The 19855-nt window shown below is 46.8% G+C and overlaps 1 protein-coding gene and 1 long non-coding RNA gene across 4 annotated transcripts in view; one reads left to right on the top strand and one right to left on the bottom strand.

The window, feature by feature from the left end:
* The window catches only part of LOC147581519 (uncharacterized), a 120286-nt gene that overhangs the window by 60834 nt on the left and 39597 nt on the right, over nt 1-19855 (bottom strand). For 2 of the 3 annotated variants that reach the window (XR_015249989.1, XM_086703349.1), the window contains exon 1: nt 4247-4402. The exons of the other annotated variant lie outside the window; for it this stretch is intronic. Coding sequence is in view for 1 of the 2 variants with exons in the window: in XM_086703349.1 (XP_086559475.1) it covers nt 4247-4290 (44 nt within the window). In the remaining variant the exon portion in view is untranslated. Of the gene's footprint in view, nt 1-4246; nt 4403-19855 lie in introns of those variants that run through there. 3 annotated transcript variants of the gene reach the window in all.
* On the top strand, nt 1347-12488 carry LOC147581520 (uncharacterized). The gene is made up of 2 exons (XR_015249991.1): nt 1347-1797; nt 11577-12488. It is a non-coding gene; the product is annotated as an uncharacterized LOC147581520 (long non-coding RNA).

Here is a 19855-nt window from a genome sequence, read left to right as displayed (position 1 = left end):
GCAGCAGGAACCACATATGAGGGAATGACTTCTCCTTTGCCACCACCACGGGGGAAATACTCCACATTCATGTCCTATCTTTCACAGAGCCCCGGGTCCTGGCAACTGTCAGAAAATCATCAGTGTTCCCAGGCTTGTGCACCAAAGAGACAAGATTGTGGGACCAGCTACAGCAGATACTTGAAAATTCCAGGCTGTGCTTATCTGACCTGACATTGACCTGATTTCAGAGACAGTCTTGTTTTCCTGATGGTTCATTTTGTGCCAGAAAACGCTGCTGTTTTATAAATGACCAGCCAATACCGCTTGGCAGTGCAGGGCTCCTGGTGTTGCGGTTGAGGCAAATGGCCCCAGGAATCTTGAATAGAAATGAGGCTAAAATGAACAAATCAGGAGACTATAGATGCTGGCGAGGCTGTGGAGAAATGGGCACCCTCTTGCACTGTTGGTGGGAATGCAAACTGGTGCAGCCGCTCTGGAAAACAGTGTGAAGTTTCCTCAAAAAGTTAAAAATAGATCTACCCTATGACCCAGCAATAGCACTGCTAGGAATTCACCCAAGGGATACAGGAGTGCTGATGCATAGGGGCACTTGTACCCCAATGTTTATAGCAGCACTTTCAACAATAGCCAAATTATGGAAAGAGCCTAAGTGTCCATCAACTGATGAATGGATAAAGAAATTGAGGTTTATATACCCAATGGAATACTATGTGGCAATGAGAAAGAATGAAATATGGCCTTTTGTAGCAACGTGGAGGGAATTGGAGAGTGTTATGCTAAGTGAAATAAGCCAGACAGAGAAAGACAGATACCGTATGTTTTCACTCTTATGTGGATCCTGAGAAACTTAGCAGATGACCATGGGGGAGGGGAAGGGGAAAAATAGTTACAAACAGAGGGAAAGCGGCAAACCATAAGAGACTCTTAAATACAGAGAACAAACTGAGGGTTGGTGGGGGGGGGGGTGGGAGGGAGGGGAAAGTGGGTGATGGGCATTGAGGAGGGCACCTGTTGGGATGAGCACTGGGTGTCATATGGAAACCAATTTGACAATAAATTTCATATTAAAAAATAAAAAAAAAGAAAGAAATGAGGACATCCCTGACAATAAGCAAGTGGCTCTTGAGAGTCCTGGGGTCTTTCACAGAGCAGGGGCTCAGTGCATCTCTGCACGTGGTGGAGGAGGCATGCCCACATTATCTGAGCAAGGGCATGATCCAAGCCACCTCGTCACTGATAACTTTCCCCTCGGTGGAAGGAAGCCAAGAGTCCTTTCGTGCCAGCTAATCTCGCTTGATGTGTTAGGGGCCTGGAACCTGGAGAGGAAGAGAACAGACTTTGGGAACGCTAAAGCAGGAGGGAGAAATCGTGTGCGTTGGAGGACGGTTAGGATAAGAGAAGGGTAAGGGGTTTTGTTGAAGCTGGCTGGGAAATGGCAGGAGGGCTCATACATAACACCCAGTTTCTCCATCTGAGCTCAAAACCCATAGGGAGAAAGATACAGTCAACGGCTGGAGAGCCACAGGTTGGCTTTATTACGAATAAGATGGCTACTCAGTGCAAATGTAGATCTGTAGCCTAAGGGATGTCCCTGAAATGCCCAAGCAGATGAGAGCTCAGCAGTCCTCCCCCATGGGGATGGGCCCCTCTGCAGGCAAAGGAGCACCAGGATGGATCCCCCCTGTCTGCAGGCAGATCTGGAGCAGGAAGGAGCCAGGAAGAGCTGAGCCACAAAGACCGAGATTCTTCTCCTAACACACCGACCAGACAGCCCGAGGGTTGGATGTAACTAAGGTACCTTAAAAGTAGCTCCCTCCTCATGGAAACATAAACCCAGGGAGGAAAGTCCCCCCAGCCCTTAACATGCCCTATGCAGGCACAAAGCAAGGGTTAGAATCCTCAGTCACTGCATGGCAAGGCTTCCCTCATGTGCGCCTGGTCTACACGGACTAGGATCAGGTACCTCTCTGAATGTCCTGGAGACTTCCAGGATGTGCATTGGTCATTTGCTGTCACCAGGCTTGGTTTTCCAGGCCCAGAGAGGCCTGTACGTTGCTATAGTGCAGACCAAATTCTGGGAACAGAAGAAGAAAAGTGTCTGTGTCGGTAAAGAGGGCAATGCCTGTGCTTACTGAGTGTTGGTCGTACCTCTAGACCAGAATGGTCGCTCCTTGAGACTAGGACACATGCATGGTCTTTCTCAAAATTATCGCTGTCTGTCCTCAGTTTGCACACATGATGGTTCGGTGATCTGGTCCCCATCTGTCCCATGTGACTAAAAAGTGGCAGACAGAGAGTCCCTAGGACCGTTCCCACCCATCATTATCGCCAACAACCGATCCCACAGTTGGAAGGTCACCTTGTCCAATCTCCTCCCCCATTCCCGAAAGATTCCCTCAGAGAGGCAGGGGCAGTGTGTGTGTGTGTGTGGAGGGGGGGAATTGGGGGAAGGGGGCCAAAAGGTACAAATGTCCAGTTAAAAGTTAAATAAGTCCCAGGGATGTAATGTACAGCATGGTGATTATACTCTATTTTGTATTTGAAAAGTTTCTGAGAGAGTAGATCTTAAAAGCTCTCATCACAAGAAAATAATTTTGAATATGTGAGATGATGAATGTCAACTTATTATGGCAATCATTTTGTCATATATGCATGTATCAAATCAATGTGTTGCACACCTAAAATGAATACAGTGTCATATGTCTGTTCTATCTCAATAAAATTAAACAAAAATTGGAGGCGCCTGGGTGGCCCAGTCGGTTGAGCATCTGACTTCGACCCAGGTCAGGATCTCACAGTTTGTGAGTTCGAGCCCCGCGTTCAAGCCCCGAGTTTGAACCCAGCCTCACTCACTTTGGATTCTCTGCCTCCCTCTTTCTCTGCCCCTCCCCTTCACATGCACTCTCTCAAAAAGAAATACAACATTAAAAAAGGGAAACTGAACAAGAACTTGTTAAAATTCTCTCAACAATCCCTTTCAGAGAGTTGTCTGCATAGCTTCTGTTTTCCATACCTCCTTTAGTAACGGTATTGAATCCCACATTCATTCTGGGACTATAATCTCAGTTAGCTGGACCCTTTGTGGTCGGATTGTGTTCAAGTTCATTTTAAGCTTACCTGGTGCCTCACCCCTTCTTTTAAAATGCTGTGGTGTTACAGAGCTTTCTAAAATATGTTGAAGGAGTTGAGGCTCTCTTGCTGAGCCAGTTTGGTGGGGTTAATCTGAGACAGGACGACGCTAACGGGCTGGGGTTGAATATTTCGATGTCGGTGGGGGTTACAGTGGGAAGCCAGGCGGAGAACATGGGGGGACCCTCTCGAGGTTGCTAAGTCAGGCTACAAAGAGAAGAGGTCAGAGTCAGGGAGGGTTTCCCATTAGGGCCCAGAGTCACAAAGAGAAGGCCCTCAGGGGCAGAGAGGGAGCGGTGGGGTCTCAAGCACCAGTGAAATTCTCTTCACGAAATGAGGCTGCCGCGTTACTGTTAGTCTCCAGCGTTCTGCTTCCTTTCCAAATCCTGGCACCCTGCCGTATGAGCACCGGAAGCTGGACCCAATTACTGATGTTGCAACACCCACCAGAATAATTCTGAACCTCGTTGTCCTATGCCAGAAGACTTTGCCTATATTAAGGCATTAATTACTTCCGTGAAGCACTTCCATGTACCTAACAATGGTAGTAAAATATTGAACGAGGTCTAGCGCACCACGGATACAGATGGAATGGAAACTGGAGTTTTTGGTGTCCACGTTACGGAAAGGTCAGTGTAATCGTATTTAGTCTCCTTTCCAACTGGCTTCTTGGCTATGCGGTGATGTTCACCAAGACTGGGAAGCTCTTCTTCTTACGGATCTCCACCCAGATCTGAGAAAATGCTGCTCTCCCCCTGAAGAAAGTAGATGAGGTTAATCTTGCTTCTCTGTGTGGCTCTGGAGGGCACCCAGGATCTAGACAATGTGACTTTAGGAAATGAGGCTGCCTGTGAATCCAGTTTATTTTTGGACTCCTGAGGCTGGAACATTCACCAGAGCAAAATAAACATGTAGGAGGTAACTAATTCTGTGAACTGCCTTCTGACCACTGTTTCTCTCTCTTTGCCCTTTAATATAGTTGAAATGTCCCAGTTTGAGCTAGAAAATGAGTCTGTGCTTGTTGATGAAATCCAATTGTGTGGATAAGATGGTGTTCATAAATCCCCTGAATTCAGCCCTCTGGAATTTTCCCAGATTGAAATCAAGTACTCACCCTCCTGCCTGGCTTTCCAATTCCAAGTCAGCAGAGTTTCCCATCACACACAGCCTGTACGTGACATTTTAGTGGGAGGTTATCATAGTGTAAGGACTGTGCGAGTACTTGGGGCTTATCTAATCGGGTTTTCTTGACGCTTGTTTTATTGCATTGAAATCTCACCACCTGATCAAGTGACTGCACTGTTTAGCCAGCTGTCGGAAAAGAGAGCTTCCTGACCAATCTCTGCCCTTGTTTTAAACCCATCCTCCCGCCAGGTAGAGGAGTTTCTCTTCCAGGTTTGGGCTATATCATTCATTCCTGCCTTATCACTGACCTGGAAACCTGAGCCCTAAACCATCTCTCCAGTTTTAGGAAACATTGCTGAATGGGGTAAGTGTTTGGTCAAGAAGATTCTTAAGCTCCCTTTCAAGTGCTGTTCTCCAATGCGGTTGCTACAGCATTCCTGCCCACTGCCACCAAAATAAACATTCAATAAATGTTCGTGGAATAAATGAATGAGTGAAAAAAGGAACGCATGGAGAATCAATGAATAGAATTGTCAAGTGACCACGGCCCCAAGTCCTTCTCCTAAGTTCTCCCCGGAAAACCATTCTGCTTTGGATAAAAATTCATGCAAATCGGTCCTCTGATTCCAAGCATGCTCCCTGATACGCCAGAGGTCCAGGTAGGCCAACAAATGTTACTCTGGGGGTTCTCACACCATGGAGATGTAACCGATACCCTTCAAAACAGATCGGGTTCCGGGGCGCCTGGGTGGCTCAGTCGGTTGAGCATCTGACTTCGGCCCAGGTCATGATCTCACAGTTCGTGAGTTCGAGCCCTGAGTCGGGCTCTGTGCTGACAGCTCGGAGCCTGGAGCCTGCTTTGGATTCTGGGTCTCCCTCTCTCTCTGCCCCTCCCCAGCTCATGCTCGCACTCTGTCTCTGTCAAAAATAAAAATAAACTTAAAAAAAAAAAACAAACAGATCAGGTTAACACTTCCCCCCATTAAGATGGCTATTATTTAGAAAAAGGAAAGCAAGTGCTAGTGGGGATGTGGAGAACCTGGAACGCTTGTACGTTGCTGACAGAGATGAGAAACGGTGCAGCCACTGTGGAAAACGTTCTGACAGTTCCTCAAAGAGTTAGACATAGAACTACCATGTGATCCAGCAATTAAACTTCTAGATCCTTATCCAAAAGAACTGAAGGCGGGACCTCAGTTACTTGTGCATGAATGCTCATGGCAACATCACGCTCAATGGCCCAAAGGTGAAAATGACAACCAACAGGTGAATACGTAAACAAGATGTGCTTAATGTCTACGCGAAATATTCTTCAGCTTTTAAAAGGGACATTTCAATACGTGGACGGTATGCACGAAACTTAAAAACATCGTGCTAAGTGAAATAAGCCAAACACAAAAGGACACGTTTCATATGATTCCACTTTTTTAGGAAATACCTAGAATAGGCATATTCACAGAGGCAGAAAATAGAATAGAGGTTATCAGGGGCTGAAGGGAGTGGAGAATGTGGAGTATTTATTTAAGGGGTACAGAGCCACAGGTTGGGATGATGAAAAAGTTCTGGAAATGGGTAGTGGCGATGGCTATACAATATTGCGAATGTACCTAACGCCCGTGACTTGTACACTAAAAAATGGCCGCAATGGCAAATTTATGCGTATTATAGTGCAATAAGAATTAGTGAAAATAACTAAACAAAACGAAAGGGGTATGTGAGGGTCTAGAGGTAGAAGAAGGACATCAGGTAACTTTTGCCTTAAAATCCTGCTAACCACAGGGGCTGGCATTTCATGGCACTCTCTCTCATATATACGACCTCAAGCCTTACAACATCCCTGGGGGGGATTATTATCCCATTTCCCCAACGAATAAAGTGAGGCTTAGAGACGTTGACTCACCCTACATCACGTCACTAGCCAGTAGCAGAGCCGTGACTTGAACACCTGTCTTCGCACTGGAAATGCCGAGCTCTTCCAGCCTCCCCCCAGCCGCCTCCCTAGAGTGGTCCCCACATCGCTTGCAGAAAGGCTGCCCACGCTTAGGACCAGCCAGCGAGGCTGATGAGGCAGGGGGGTGTGAGGACCCCGAGAACAAGAGCTTGGCCTACAACCCCCAGCTGACCTCACTCTCACCCCGCCCTAGGAGAGAAGGCAGGTCCCAAAGCCAACAGCTGCACCGAAGGCATTGAAAGGCGTTCGCTTTGAAGATATATCTCGACTGTAAAATAAACAGAACCCTCAAGCCCCCCTTCCTCCTTAAGGCTTATATATTCAGGGATCTCTTCAAGGCATTTGACATCAACTTCTAATCTTCTGCACATAGAATCGCACACTTCTCCCACGGCCCCACAGGCAGTCTTTCAAGAAAACTTTCCCACAGTTTGACGTTTGATTCCAGCATCCTTGGTGTGAAATCAGTATCTGTGGGGATCACGAGGCATTTCTCCCACCTGGTAAAATTCATGCATATCATTTTTACTTTCTAGGTGAGGTTAATCTTTTCAGGGCCCCATTTACCATAGAGATAGCCATACATCTCCTGATTTTATGGTCGCAGAAGTCACTACATCAAACCATCCCCCGGCTTGTTCTGAGCAAAATGATCCATCTGTGTAATTAATCTTGACCACTCTCCTGCCAAAACCGGGCATGTTCAGCACTGCCTGTTGCTGTCCATCGCAGCTTGAAAGGTGGCAACAAAGGCCCCTCCATCCTGATTTTCACCCCCAAGCCGTTCACCCGTGGACTTCTGTTGTTCTTGGCATTAACAGCAAGTGTGCTGTTAATTAAACTCACCAAATTGGTATTTTCAGACAGTGGCTGCCTCAGGGTGCCAAGGGCAGGCCATGCACACTCCGCCTACTGTCCATCTGGCCTTGATTTCCAGTACTCTCTCTGAAACAGTGAGTCTTGAGTTCCCAGGCCTGGCAGCATGTTCTCCCAAACACCCGCCCACTGCAGCCAGGGGGCAGTAGTGGTACCTAGTGGGTAGGAATAGGGGCTCAGAGACACTGCTGGGGTTTTAACCGCCGCTCCATCATGAACAAGTCCTGCGACTCTGTTTCCTTGTCTATAAAATGGTGACAGTAATAGTTTGCCCACCTTTGAAGTGGTTGGGGTTCAACAGATTCTACCGTGTAAAGCATTTAAAATAGTATTGGCAGCAAAGTAAGAACTCAATAGAGGCCAGTCCCTACTGCTCTTAGTATTATTAATACGTACCAGGATATACAGAGCAATTCACCGAAATGCTAATCTTCAAAAATTTCCTGGCAGCACCTTGTCAACACCCACGATTTAAGTTCTCAAGGGCAATCATGTTGACTGACCATCCTTGGCCTTCCCCAGATCCTCTATAAATCTTCAGAGGCTGCAGCAACTTGGAAGTCAGAGATTATGAATGTTCAACTGCCAGAGTTTTTGAGTCACTTACTCCTACACTGATTGTTTGAAGAGCACTTCATAATTTACAGGAAACTTTGCCCTCATAGCTCTCGTCTCCCGCCATATTGATTGAGCTCTTTGATGTCAGAGTTCTGGTGCTCCTTTGGCACATGCCTTTCTCTTTGTGTGGCATGGCTCCTTGAGGACATTTTGACTTTCCCCTATTCTCCATAACTCCTCATGTGGCTCATCCTTCTAGACCTTCATTGCCTGAGGTTTCTCCTTCCTTAGGGACCTTCCCAACAGGTCTTGGCCCAGTCCGCACGACAGCATCTTGTATTCGTCACATCCCACTGTCGTCGCATGTTACTTTTCTCTGCTAGACCCTAAGTTCCTTGAGGACAGAGACCGTTATTTCTTGTGTTCTCTCTGGTCCTTACCATAGTATTTGGCATCTCAAGAGTGTTCAGAAAATAACATGAACCACCCCTTGAGGGATACAGAACTGGACAGGGAGGGTCCTTGGAAAGGAGAAGCAGTCAACATGACTGGGAAATTTGGGAATGGCTTCCCAGCATAAGTGACATGTGGAACTGAGCCTTAAAAATTTTTTTTAATATTTATTTATTTTTGAGAGAGAGAGAGAGAGAAAGAGAAAGAGAGAGATAGTGTGTGAATGGGGGAGGGGCAGAGAGATAGAGGGAGACACAGAACCCGAAGCAGGCTCCAGGCTCTAAGCCTTCAGCCCAGAGCCTGAAGTGGGGCTCAAACCCACAGACCATGAGATCATGACCTGAGGTGAAGTTGGTGCTTAACCAACTGAGCCACCCAGGTGCCCCTGGAACTGAGCCTTTAAAGGTGAGAATGATTTGGCAAGCAGAAGAGGGAAAGCAAGGGTCTCCAGACTCAGCAACTGATAGGAGTGAGTGAGACTCGGGTTGGAGATCTGCTGAGGCCAAAACTTGGAGGGGTGGGGAGCTGGAGGGAGGGAGCACTGGGCTGGAAGGAGGTGGCCAGGGTCTGCCGAGAATGGGAATCTGTTAAAGTATTTGAAGCAAGATAGTGTTTTAATTTTTTTAAGTTTATTTATTTTCAAGACAGAGACTGCGCACGAGCAGGGGAGCGGCAGAGACAGAGAGGGAAAGAGAGAAAATCCCAAGCAGGCTCTGTACTGTCAGCACAGAGCCCGACGTGGTGCTCGAACTTCAGAGCCGTGAGATCATGACCTGAGCCAAAATCAAGAGTTGGACACTTAGCCAACTGAGCCACCCAGGTGCCTGGATGGTGTTTTAGAAAGACCATGCCTGAAACAGCCAGGTGTAGCGGTGCGGCCTGAGCTCACATCCGCGGAGAACTCGGACAGATAGGTCCTTGTGCTGATATAGGCACTCGCCATCTCTGGAAAGACATACTCCAGAAACTGGTATCAGTGATTGGCCCTTCACAAGGGAGCTCTTTGGGGAGAAAGGCGTGGTAGGAAGACAGTTTTTGCGACATTCTGTTTGCACGGTTTCCGTTTGCCCATGTGTTTTTATTATATTTTCTAAAAGAGTACAGGTTTTAAATAGCTGGTAAAACTGAGCATGAAAAATGAATTGACAAAAGGAAAGAAAGGAAGGAAGAAAGGAAAGGAAGACAAAAGGAAAGAAAGAAATGAATCATGCATGGCAATGTGAGAAAGTAAATTGGTGGGGAGACAGTGGGGACAGGGAGGGGGAGGGGTGGTCATCGCCCACCCAGGGCTCTCTTGCCCAGATGGCCAAGCCCACGGCAGCCTTGAGCTTGCACGCTCCCAGACGCAAATTCCCAACCATAAATCTTATTTCAGGGGCGCCTGGGTGGCTCAGTCTGTTAAGCGTCCAACTTCGGCTCCGGTCATGATCTCACGGTTCGTGGGTTCGAGCCCCACGTCAGGTGCTGTGCTGACAGCTCAGAGCCTGGAGCCTGCTTCAGATTCTGTGTCTCCCTCTCTCTCTGCCCCTCCCCTGCTCACACTGTGTCTCTCTGTCTCTCAATAATAAATGAACTTAAAAAAAAAAAATCTTATTTCAAACTGTGATCCCAGCCTCAAATGTTCAACAAGGCAAATTCCTCCTCAGTTGTCATCGGAGAGATGGCTGTCGTTCCTCTGTTGACCTCCGCTCTGCTTCACCCCCATCGGCGTCCCCATCGGTGTCCTCAGCTGACAGACCTCTGTGGGCAGGGTCTGCTTCCACTCAGCAGGTCACATTGCTGGGGCTCTGTGCTGAGGCCAGCCTCTCTTGGGGACACCAGTGGACACTAGCAGGAGGAAGGAGAAGAGGTGCTCCCTTCCTTGGAAAAGCACTTTGGAGTGTTGACCAGAGGCTTCCCCTCCCAGCCTCCAAAGCCTGCTGCTCTGTTTTCAGAATATTTGGAAGCTGACGACCAGGGTGAAATGCCATGTCATGTGAGAAGTCCACATTCAGGAAGATCAAATCAACAGGAACACCTATCTGGGCTCTTACAGTGGCCTTGGGCTTGTGACGAGCTAACAGTTTTGGGCTGCCAGTGAGAGAAATTTCCAGAAAAAAATATTCACCGTATTTTTCACTCAGGGACGTATCATTTAAGGTACTGATGGCAACACCAATACAGGTATGCCTCGGTTTAAGAAAACCCAATTTTAAAAAATCTGGACTTCGGAACTGGATGTTTTAAAAGGGTACATCAAACAAAAACGTAACTTTTCCAGGCCTGGTCTCAGGAAGGCCTCTCCGGCCCTGTCTCGCCAATCTTGAGCAAATCATTTCACCCATCTGGGCTTCAGGTTTTCTTTTAGATCCACGGGATACATTTCAGCTGTCTCCTTAATTCTAGCAGCAAATATTTGCCCTTGGAAAACTTGTTTGATTTATTCATTGATGCTGTTACCTGTTGACCTGAAATACATCCAGCACCGTTTCTCAAGCTGCTGGCAGCTGGTCTGAGATCAGGTCGGGGTGGGGGGTGGGGGGCGGGAGGGGGGGACCTGGGGCATTTTGATCACCCAGAGCTTTAGTCTTTCAAATATTGGGGAGGGGGCTGCTTCGTTTTGCTCTAAGAACACCCCCGGTGCCGCCCATCAGCTCACGACCCAAGCTGGGAGGTGCCCGTGATGGGGGCCCTCTCGGTGGCAGCAGGAACCTCCTCTTTTGCATGTGAATTTGTTGAGATGAAAACCACGCTTCTGACACTCCTCGCAGACCAGCGCTTGCGTCTGTCAGTTTTTCAAAAGCCTCTGTGGATGGGAGCTGGACTCCTGCTTGCTAACAGGGATCCGAAAGCGGTTTGAAAGAACTTGAACAAATTTTTCAAGATGTGCTTGCCTTTTAGGAATATGCAGCAAACAGTAAATATCATTAAAATTAATTGCGCCGAACACACTCTCACAATTTAAATGGAATTGTCAGCTTTGCATAATAAAAGGTTAAAATTATGCGCCGCACAAGGAATAAATTTGACCCGATTATTTGACTCAAAATTAAATTAAAGACTGAATGCACTTACATGTTAATATGTTTTACGTTGTTATATGAGTTCCCTTAGAGTCATTTATATCTCAGCCATATTTCTTTAAAGCAGGTAATGTAAATTTGCTACTTCTAGTGTCTTTTACATTCCCAAAGCCTACGATATTTCTTCTAAATAACTTTGTTTGCTGGTGATAATAGTTCATGCATCTTAGTATTTCTTTTTTTTTTTAATGTTTATTTCTTTCTGAGGGGGGAGGGTGGGAGGCACAGAGAGATAGGGAGACACAGAATCCAAAGCAAGGTCCGGGCTCCCAGCTGTCAGCAGAGAGCCCGACGCGGGGCTCGAACTCACAAACCGTGAGATCATGACCTGAACTGAAGCTGGATGCTCAACCAACTGAACCACCCGGGCGCCCCTGCATCTTAGTATTTCTAACATTTGCTCTCTCTTTCTCTCTCAGATTCACATGGAGAACAATCTATTTCCATATGGTCTTTAATCTGGGGTGACCCTACTGGCCATCGTAGCAAATGCTGAAGATACTGATCCTCACTCCTCCCTGTCCAACAGATCCTGTGGCGTGGAAAGACCAGACAAAAGAAAAGACCAACTGGCCTGGGCTTTTATTTAAGTCAGGCAACCCAACACGAGGGCCCTGCTCCCATTCTCAGCCCTCCACCTCTGCCTTGTTCTTCCCCTCCTCTCTGTATCCTCTTTGTACTATGCCCACTGTCCGTGGTCTTGATCACCTGCTTGCTCTCGTGGCCCCCTCCCACACTCACCCATCTTGAAGCGCTGACCCTGTGGACAGGGTGCTCCCCATTGTAGGCCTCCATCTCTAGCCTTGGCTAGACGGATGGATGGACAGCTAAGCTTCCCTCTCACTCCCTGGGCTCAGTCTTTTGCCGAATATTTCCTATGTCTGTCATGCCCACGTGCTCAGCTCTTTGCTGAGGGTGACAGGAGGGATTCACCCCGGTCCTGGAGCACCTTTTATTCATGGCGGTGGGTGACCAGAGCACATGGATGAAACTAACAGGAGACAGAACCAAAAGACCATCACCCTGGGGTGGGTTCCTAATGTACAGGAACTTCTTAATGTGAGCAGCCCTCGGCCAAGACCACAACCAAACCATCCTGCATGTCTACAGACCATCTAGACCCTAGAGGATGTGCATCTGCTTTCTTAGTACCGAGTCACTGTGTCACGAAACGAGCTGGACTCAGAAGAGCACAGGCAGAAGGCAGTGACACTATTTTCTCTGTGCTAAGTTGACTGCTTCTTCTTTGCTCCTGGATGAAACCCCAGGCAGGTGCTGTGGGATTAACAAACCTCATGTTTCAGATAATAAAGTGTCCAGGTCAATCCAGATATCCATTTGGCATACAATTTACAAGCCCTCGCTTCCTGCCAGATTGGGCCTGATACAAGATTAGGAACCGGAGGTGAAGTCAACTCCGTGATTGGCTTCCCTCACGACTTTCACTCCTCCTGTCGGATTCAGGCCACCCCAGAACCGGAGGAGAGTGAAAGGAAGGGAAGCGGGAAAGAAAGGACTTGCTTGATTGTCACCATTATCATCTGCTGTCAGGCTGATTCTTCATCCTGTGCAGCATTTTTGTGGGTTCTCTGGGGGGGTCTTCCCCCGGCACCTTGCTTAACCTCATGGGGCTCTCCAACTTGAACTCTTTCAAAGAAGTCACGGTCATACCCAGTTGGCCACGCACCCCCCATGCCCGTCGCCCCTGGTATACCCCACGTTAGGGTACCTTCGCCTTTTCATCTTGTCTCTTTACTCGGCTTCCTGGCAAGGGAATTCCAACCTCCCACCTTCTCTTTGGGCTTTCCAGATGGAAGGCAGACATCAGTCTACACCCACCCAATTCCGGGCCACACAGGTGAAGCTCTCTGAGTGGTGTCTGAAGTCTCTCTCACTTTGCTTAGGTTGAAGGGAAGATACCTTTTCTCTTCCTCCCAAGCCAGGGTGAGGACAGGGTGGTGGGGATGCCCAGCTACTGACAACTGTCTTCAAGCTAATCCTTGCTACTGGCTGCTTCGACTTCCTAATAAGTTCCTGGCCTCCTCTTTGAAACTCTTGAAGTGGGTGGCAGGCAGAGCAAGTTTCAGACCACTCCTTTGCCAGCCCCACACAGATGGTCTAGCACCCTCTTTGGGAGAGTTCTCAGCTTTGGGGGCTCACCCAAATTTCAATGCAGGAAGAGGGTCACGTTAATATCCTATTAGAGTCACTACTTAGGAAACTATAAGAGAGAATTGAAAAGTCATTTTTAGTCAGAGAGCTTGTAGAAAGCTAATTGTGCTAAATTTTGCCCTGTTTTTATCCTGCATTGATTTCTCAGGTGGGTGAGGATCACACAAAGACTACTGAACATACCAGGGGTGTTCGGAAGGGAACACTGGACACAATTACACGAACTCCTTCTATTTTTTGGAAAGGAGATTTCAAAGGAGGAAACGTGCATCTCAAATGTTCCCATGCGAGGCACTAAAAGGGACACGGGGCCTATGATACTCTGGAAGTCGGAGTTATAACAAATGCTCGGGTGACAAAGACAAGGGGCGAGTCTCTAAGGAAAGCCATGTGGTCGTAGAGTATGTCCCATCGAGCTGGGCACCCGAAGGACATGGGCGTAGGCTACAAGGAGACCACAGGCAGAAACACACGGAGAGGAGCAGCCCGAACCTGGAAGGGAAGTAGAGGGAGAGTCAGAGGCCACGATGAGTTGAAGCTTGTGAACAGTCAGGACAGCACATGTTCTGTGTTCAATGCAAAACAAACAAACAAACAAACAAACAAATCCACTAGGTTCCACTAGGCTCGGTTTTATGCACTTATATTTGAACGTGTCTGCGCATCACAAGGACTAGGTACTACTATTATCTGTATTTTACAGGTGGGGAAATGGAGGTGTGGAGAGTTCAAGCAATTTGCCCACAGCCAGACAGCTAGAACGTGGCAAAGTCACGATTCAAACCCAGGCACCCAGGCTTCGGAGACCGTGCCCTAGACTCCCACCCGCTGCCTCTCTGTTAGTTCGTCCATTCTGAGTTCTACCAGGAGCTCTGATCCTCTGAGGGGGGTGGATTGTGTTTTGCTCACATTTGTAATCCCAGGCTTTAGCTCAACGTCTGGCGTGCAGCACACCCCAAGTTTGTCCAATTGAATTAAACAAGTGTAACAGGTAGGATGAGCGCCTCCTGTGTCCTGCTTTTGCCAAAGCCTCCAAAGGCTTTTAGAAAGTATTATCTACTTTCTAAAGAGAGGGGCTGGCCACATCCACCTTGAACTTACGGGAGCCCGAGCAGACCCAGCAACCCCCTATGCATATGGCTCGTGGCTCTTAGGAGAGAAGATTTCTTTGCAGTTGTGGCCCCACAACATCTCCATTTCCCCACCTGTAAACATGGAGGTGGGGCCCCTCCCCTTCCTCCCCGCAGCCTCCTAGGAGAAGCGAAGAGGGACCCTAGGGAACCATTGGTGGATATTAGAGTTTTCTTTTAAGGAAGGGGGTGCTTACACCTCACTTGCTGGCCAGGTCCTGGCTGATCTACCCGACCTCTGGGGCCTTCCTTGTGCTATGGCTGGACGAACACAGGAGGGCTCCTGGGAGAACTTGAAATACAGCCCTTGGGTTTGCTGGTCATTAGACTCTTCCCTCAAGTGGCCTGAAGGTAGGGGTTGGCTGAAGCCCCTACAGGTGGCTGGGAGAGGAGAGAGGGCAATGGTAGGAATGCCTTGCAATGCCCTGGCTTGAAAAGGACCACAGCCAAGAGGGCTACCAGCTTGGACGAAGGGAGCCCAGGAGCAAACTGCAGAGAGGCAGAGCTGAGGGGCATCCTAAGAGGCCGTCTAAAAATGCATTGCCCCCACTGGATGGTAGTGTCTTCCTGAAAAATCCGTGTGCATCTGAAATAGAGTGGGTTGGGGGGTGAGGGGAGTGATAGTGGTAGGGAGGCATACCTAATGAACCTACAAAAGGATCCCCTGGGAATTTTCCAGTGTGTGCACATTAGCAGTAAGGGGGGAGCAGTACACAGCTGAGAAAAGTACAAACCCATAGGCCCTTTTCCCTGGCATTGGCCTTGGCCCTGGCTCTGGAGTAACCAGAAATAGCAGAGAGAGCACCGGAGGGGCAGGTCTCAGACCTGAGCTCAGGTGGTGGGCTGGAGAGAACAGAGAAGCTTCTGCTGAATGGAGGGAGCAAAGTTTTGATTGGATTGTGCTGGACTTTCTAATGCTTGAAAGTGACCAGGGCACGCTAAGATCTGCTAGAGATGCCACCACGGCATGGGGACAGGAGAGCCGACTGAATGGGCCTGAGGGAGACCGTGGAGGGAGGAACACAAAGCTACTTCCTGATTTCCTCCTACCAAATCTGGCCTGTTCAATAACCCATCACACAAGGAAGTTTCCAGAATGTTAACAGGTAACACTGAGTTTTCCAATTTTAAGACACACTTTTTTTTTTTTTTAACATTTTAGTATTTCTGAAATCTGGTGCCTTATAAATCCAAATGCACATTTACTATTTTTCCCCCTGAAAACATTTTTTGAACTTATGCTGTCTTAAAATATATTGCATTTGAGGACTGAGACTGTTTTGGGGAGCCATTTAGAGGTTTTACAAGTTTTCAAGTGCTCTCACTGGCATCACTGCAAGTTGAATGTCACTCTCTGACCTTCTGGCTCTAGGAAGTTGTGTTGTCCAGCCTCGGTTGGGGTGTCAGAAAAAGGGCAGGATAGGAATGAACAGTGAATGGCCGGAGACCGTAGGGCAGAAAGTACAAGGATCTCCCACGCCCATTCCCCGCAAAAGATGTCCCGGGAACCACAACACAACACAAGGTTTCAGAAACGGACCAAAGGGGGAGGTGGGGGTGAAAATCCAAGCTAGAGTAAAGGGTTGGTGGCACAGCATTGTGAGAGTGAGTCCAGAGAGATTTTAAAGGATGGAACCTTACAAATTAAAACGAAGCAAGACAAAACGAAACAACAACAAGTATCCATTCATCTATTGATGGATACTTAGGTGTTTCCTTATCTCGGCTATTGTAAATAATGCTACAGTGAAGAGGGAGGGGGGGCGTAGATATTTCTTCAAGATAGTGGTGTTGTTCCCTCTGGGTATATACCCAGAAGTGCGATTGCTGGATCATATGGCAGCTCTGTTTTTAATTTTTTGAGGACCCTCCGTACTATTTTCCACAGTGGCCGCGCCAGCTTACATTCCCACTAACAGCGCCCGAGGCTTCTGTCTTCTCCACATCCTCGCTGACATTTGTTATCGCTGTGAGGTGATGGATGTTAATTAAACTTACGGTGGTCATCGTTTTTGCAATATATACATATATCAAATCATTATGTTGTACACCTCGGAATAATACAACGTTATATGTGAATTATACCACAATAAAACTGGAAAAATAAGCTATGGCAAAAAAAAATTTTTTTTAAAAAGAGTTGTAAGTGCATTGGGTTGGTTCTATTGACAAAAAGGGAAGCTAAGGGGGCCAAGATAGTATAGATAGTCACAACTGTGTAAATTTAGCCTAAGAAACAGTTAAGTTGAACACTTTAAAATAAGGTTAAGCAATTTGCTCAAAGTCCCGCAGCTAATAGCCAACGTCATGAATCACCCCCAATTTTTCTTCAATTTTATCCTTTAATGCAAAAAGCCTTTAAAATGAAAATGAAATTAGACAAAGACACATAAGGAAAATAAAGCTTAGGATGGTAATGAAATCATGCAAAACATCTAGCTCCAGATCAGAAATACAGCCTTCTGACACAGCCACGCTTCTCATTGGGGCCAGTGACTGACCTTGACATTGCATGACAGCAGGACTTCTTGCGGAGCCTGGATAAGGCTTAAGAATCCTGCCAGGGTCGCGCCTTGGGCAATAACCACCAACTGGACCTGTCTGCCCCCACAAAGTTGCCTCTACTACATGAGTTTTGCCCTCCCCGGCCTGGATGTGATCTCACAGCGTCCAGGAAGAATTTAGAGGCAGATCCTAGAACCTTTGTCATAATCTCTGAGACATCATGGGGAAGGTGATCTCCCAAATTCCAAAAAGGACACAGGAGGATTGCTACTTCCTGGCAAAATTCTAGAATTGAATATTAAACAGAGGAACTGAGGCTTCTTAGAAAATAAAGATCTGAGAGTCCACAGAAACAAATCAGGCAATAATAACCTCTTTCTCTTTTCATAGTGTTTCTATCCTAGCACGTAAGGGGAATTCACAGACAGAGTCAGGCGTTGGATAAAGTTCCTTAAAAACAGGTAGAAATGTATTCATTGAATGAACGACGGTTTGGTAAACTCATACGTGATTGAAAGCCTATACCCAAAGAGAAAAAGCTGTTCCATGAGTAGGTATTAATAAATCATTGTCAAAAGAGAAGGAACATTCATTTATTTATTTTATTGCCTATATTGCAGTCAACATTCCTATTAATGATTTGAGGCGATAAAAAAAATATCTGTTGGCGGAGTTAACTGACATTTCTGACAAGAACATGATTACTTGGGGGAAAATAACAGATGTCTGATCTTTATTTGTGGGTAAGGATGATTTATACTCCTTGTTTATGGAGAACAATGGCTTGTAGAATATCCTAATTTATACCCCAAATCTTGTTTTTGGGTGAAGGGAGCAGGAACTTCCATGCTTGGAAGCTACTTTTGACTATCCCAGGTCCTTGGATGGTACATTATGGATGTTGCTTCATAGTCATAAAATTTGTATGAAGTTCAAAGTATCATCTGATCAATCTTCATGTAGCTTTTGGTTGTTTCTTCTGGCTAAACATCCTAAATTCTTTTAAGGTATCATATGTCGTGACATTTAGTTTTAGCCTCCTACACTCTGTGCTCTGAACACAGTCTAGCTTATCAATGTCCTCCTTAAGACATGACACCTGATTATCAATTCCAATACTCCAGGTGGGGTTTAATCACCTAAGAGCACAGTGTAATGATGTCCAGACTTGATCTAGAAAGTATTCAAAACAGCCTAGTATCACATCAATTCTTTAGTATGTGCTTCATACATTTGGTTTCTACTGACTTGTGAACTGAAGTTCTTAGATCTTTTTCATTTGAATTGCTGTTAAGACAAGTATTCTCCCCCTTGTCCCCGTTGATTTTTTGGAAACAGAATGCATGGCTGTACATTTACTCCTGTTACATTTGAACTTACTAATTTTAGCTTAATACATCAGTTACAAGTTTTTAAAAATGTATATGTATCACCAGTGTATTAGTTTAGCACAGCTCATCTGCAGTATTCAACAAAAATTTTTGTGCTTTGGATATTCTGGGCATGGCAAAAGCAACAAAATTTAGGTTACGAGTTCCAAATATTTGTAATCCGCCATAGAACCAGTATCTATTTATTTAAAGATTTTTATTTTCTATTTTTTTAAGTTTATTTATTTTTGAGAGAGAGAGAGAGCGCATGTGCGTGTACACGAGTGGGGGAGGGGCAGAGAGCGAGGGAGCGTGAGAGAGAATCCCAAGCAGGCTCTGCACTGTCAGCACATAGCCCGATGGAGAGTTCAATGTGGGGCCCAAACTCACAAACCATGAGATCATGACCTGAGCTGAAATGAAGAGTCAGATGCTTAAATGACTGAGCCACCCAGACACCCTAAAAGATTTTTAAGAAGATTTTAAAATAATCTCTATACCCAAAGTGGTGCTCAAACTTGCAACCCTGAGATCACCAAGCCAGCCAGGCACCCCGAACCAGTATCTTTGAGAAGACATGATGAAGGAATTCTAGACAGTGGGAATGTATCCCTACTTCCAGCAGATTTCTCTCCAAGCATCATTTTGTGAAGCAAGGTTGTCCTGAAACAGGCCACCAAGCGTCCCCTTGCACTCTGCTTACCAGCTCCCAACCCTGCTTATTGCAGACAAAGGTTAGGTTCACGTTTTCCTAATTGTCTAAACAAGCTCTTCCAAAACTAGATCTTCCAATGACCCCGGTCCTGTCAAATGTCCTGGATGCACATGTCAGCTCTCATGCCTTTGATGCTGGTGGCTTGAACTTTTTGCCCTACCATTAATTAATCACTGGAATGAATAAATAAGGAACAGTCAGGCATTCCTTGGGGGGGGCATGGTAGCAAGAAAAAAATTCTCAGAGTGAGGAGAGCTGATTTTTCCTAAAGCCTGGCTGTGTGACGGAGAGGAAGTCATGCCACATCTCCAAGCTTTGGTTTCTCTGTCAGCTGGGGTGGCGGGGGGGGGGGGGGGAGGGGGGGAGGAGGTCTGGCCAGGCGCGGATGCATCTTGACCATGGGATTGGCAAAATAACCACAACTCTTCCTTTTGCATGAGAGCTATTAAAGTGGAGCATAGAGAAAAATGATTATAGTTGAACAAATAGTTGTAGAGAGTATGCTCATGTAACCACTGGGAGATCCCTTGGGAACTGCTTAAAATGCTCAGATTAAAAGTTCAACGGGGCGCCTGGGTGGCTCAGTCAGTTAAGCGTCTGACTTCAGCTCAGGTCATGATCTCACGGCTCATGAGTTCGAGCCCCGCGTCGGGCTCTGGGCTGACAGCTCGGAGCCTGGAGCCTGCTTCAGATTCTGTGTCTCCCACTCTCTCTGCCCCTCCCTGCTTACTCTCTCTCTCCTTCTCAAAAATAAAATAAAAACAATAAAAAAAAATTAAAAGTTCAACGCCAAAGTGAACTCACCG

Source organism: Puma concolor, chromosome B1 (genome assembly GCF_028749965.1).
Source record: "Puma concolor isolate L17-30 chromosome B1, mPumCon1.1.hap2, whole genome shotgun sequence".
Lineage (NCBI taxonomy): Eukaryota > Metazoa > Chordata > Mammalia > Carnivora > Felidae > Puma > Puma concolor.
The sequence above is the reverse complement of the archived record's forward strand: the minus strand, read 5'-3'. Positions and strand labels throughout refer to the sequence as shown.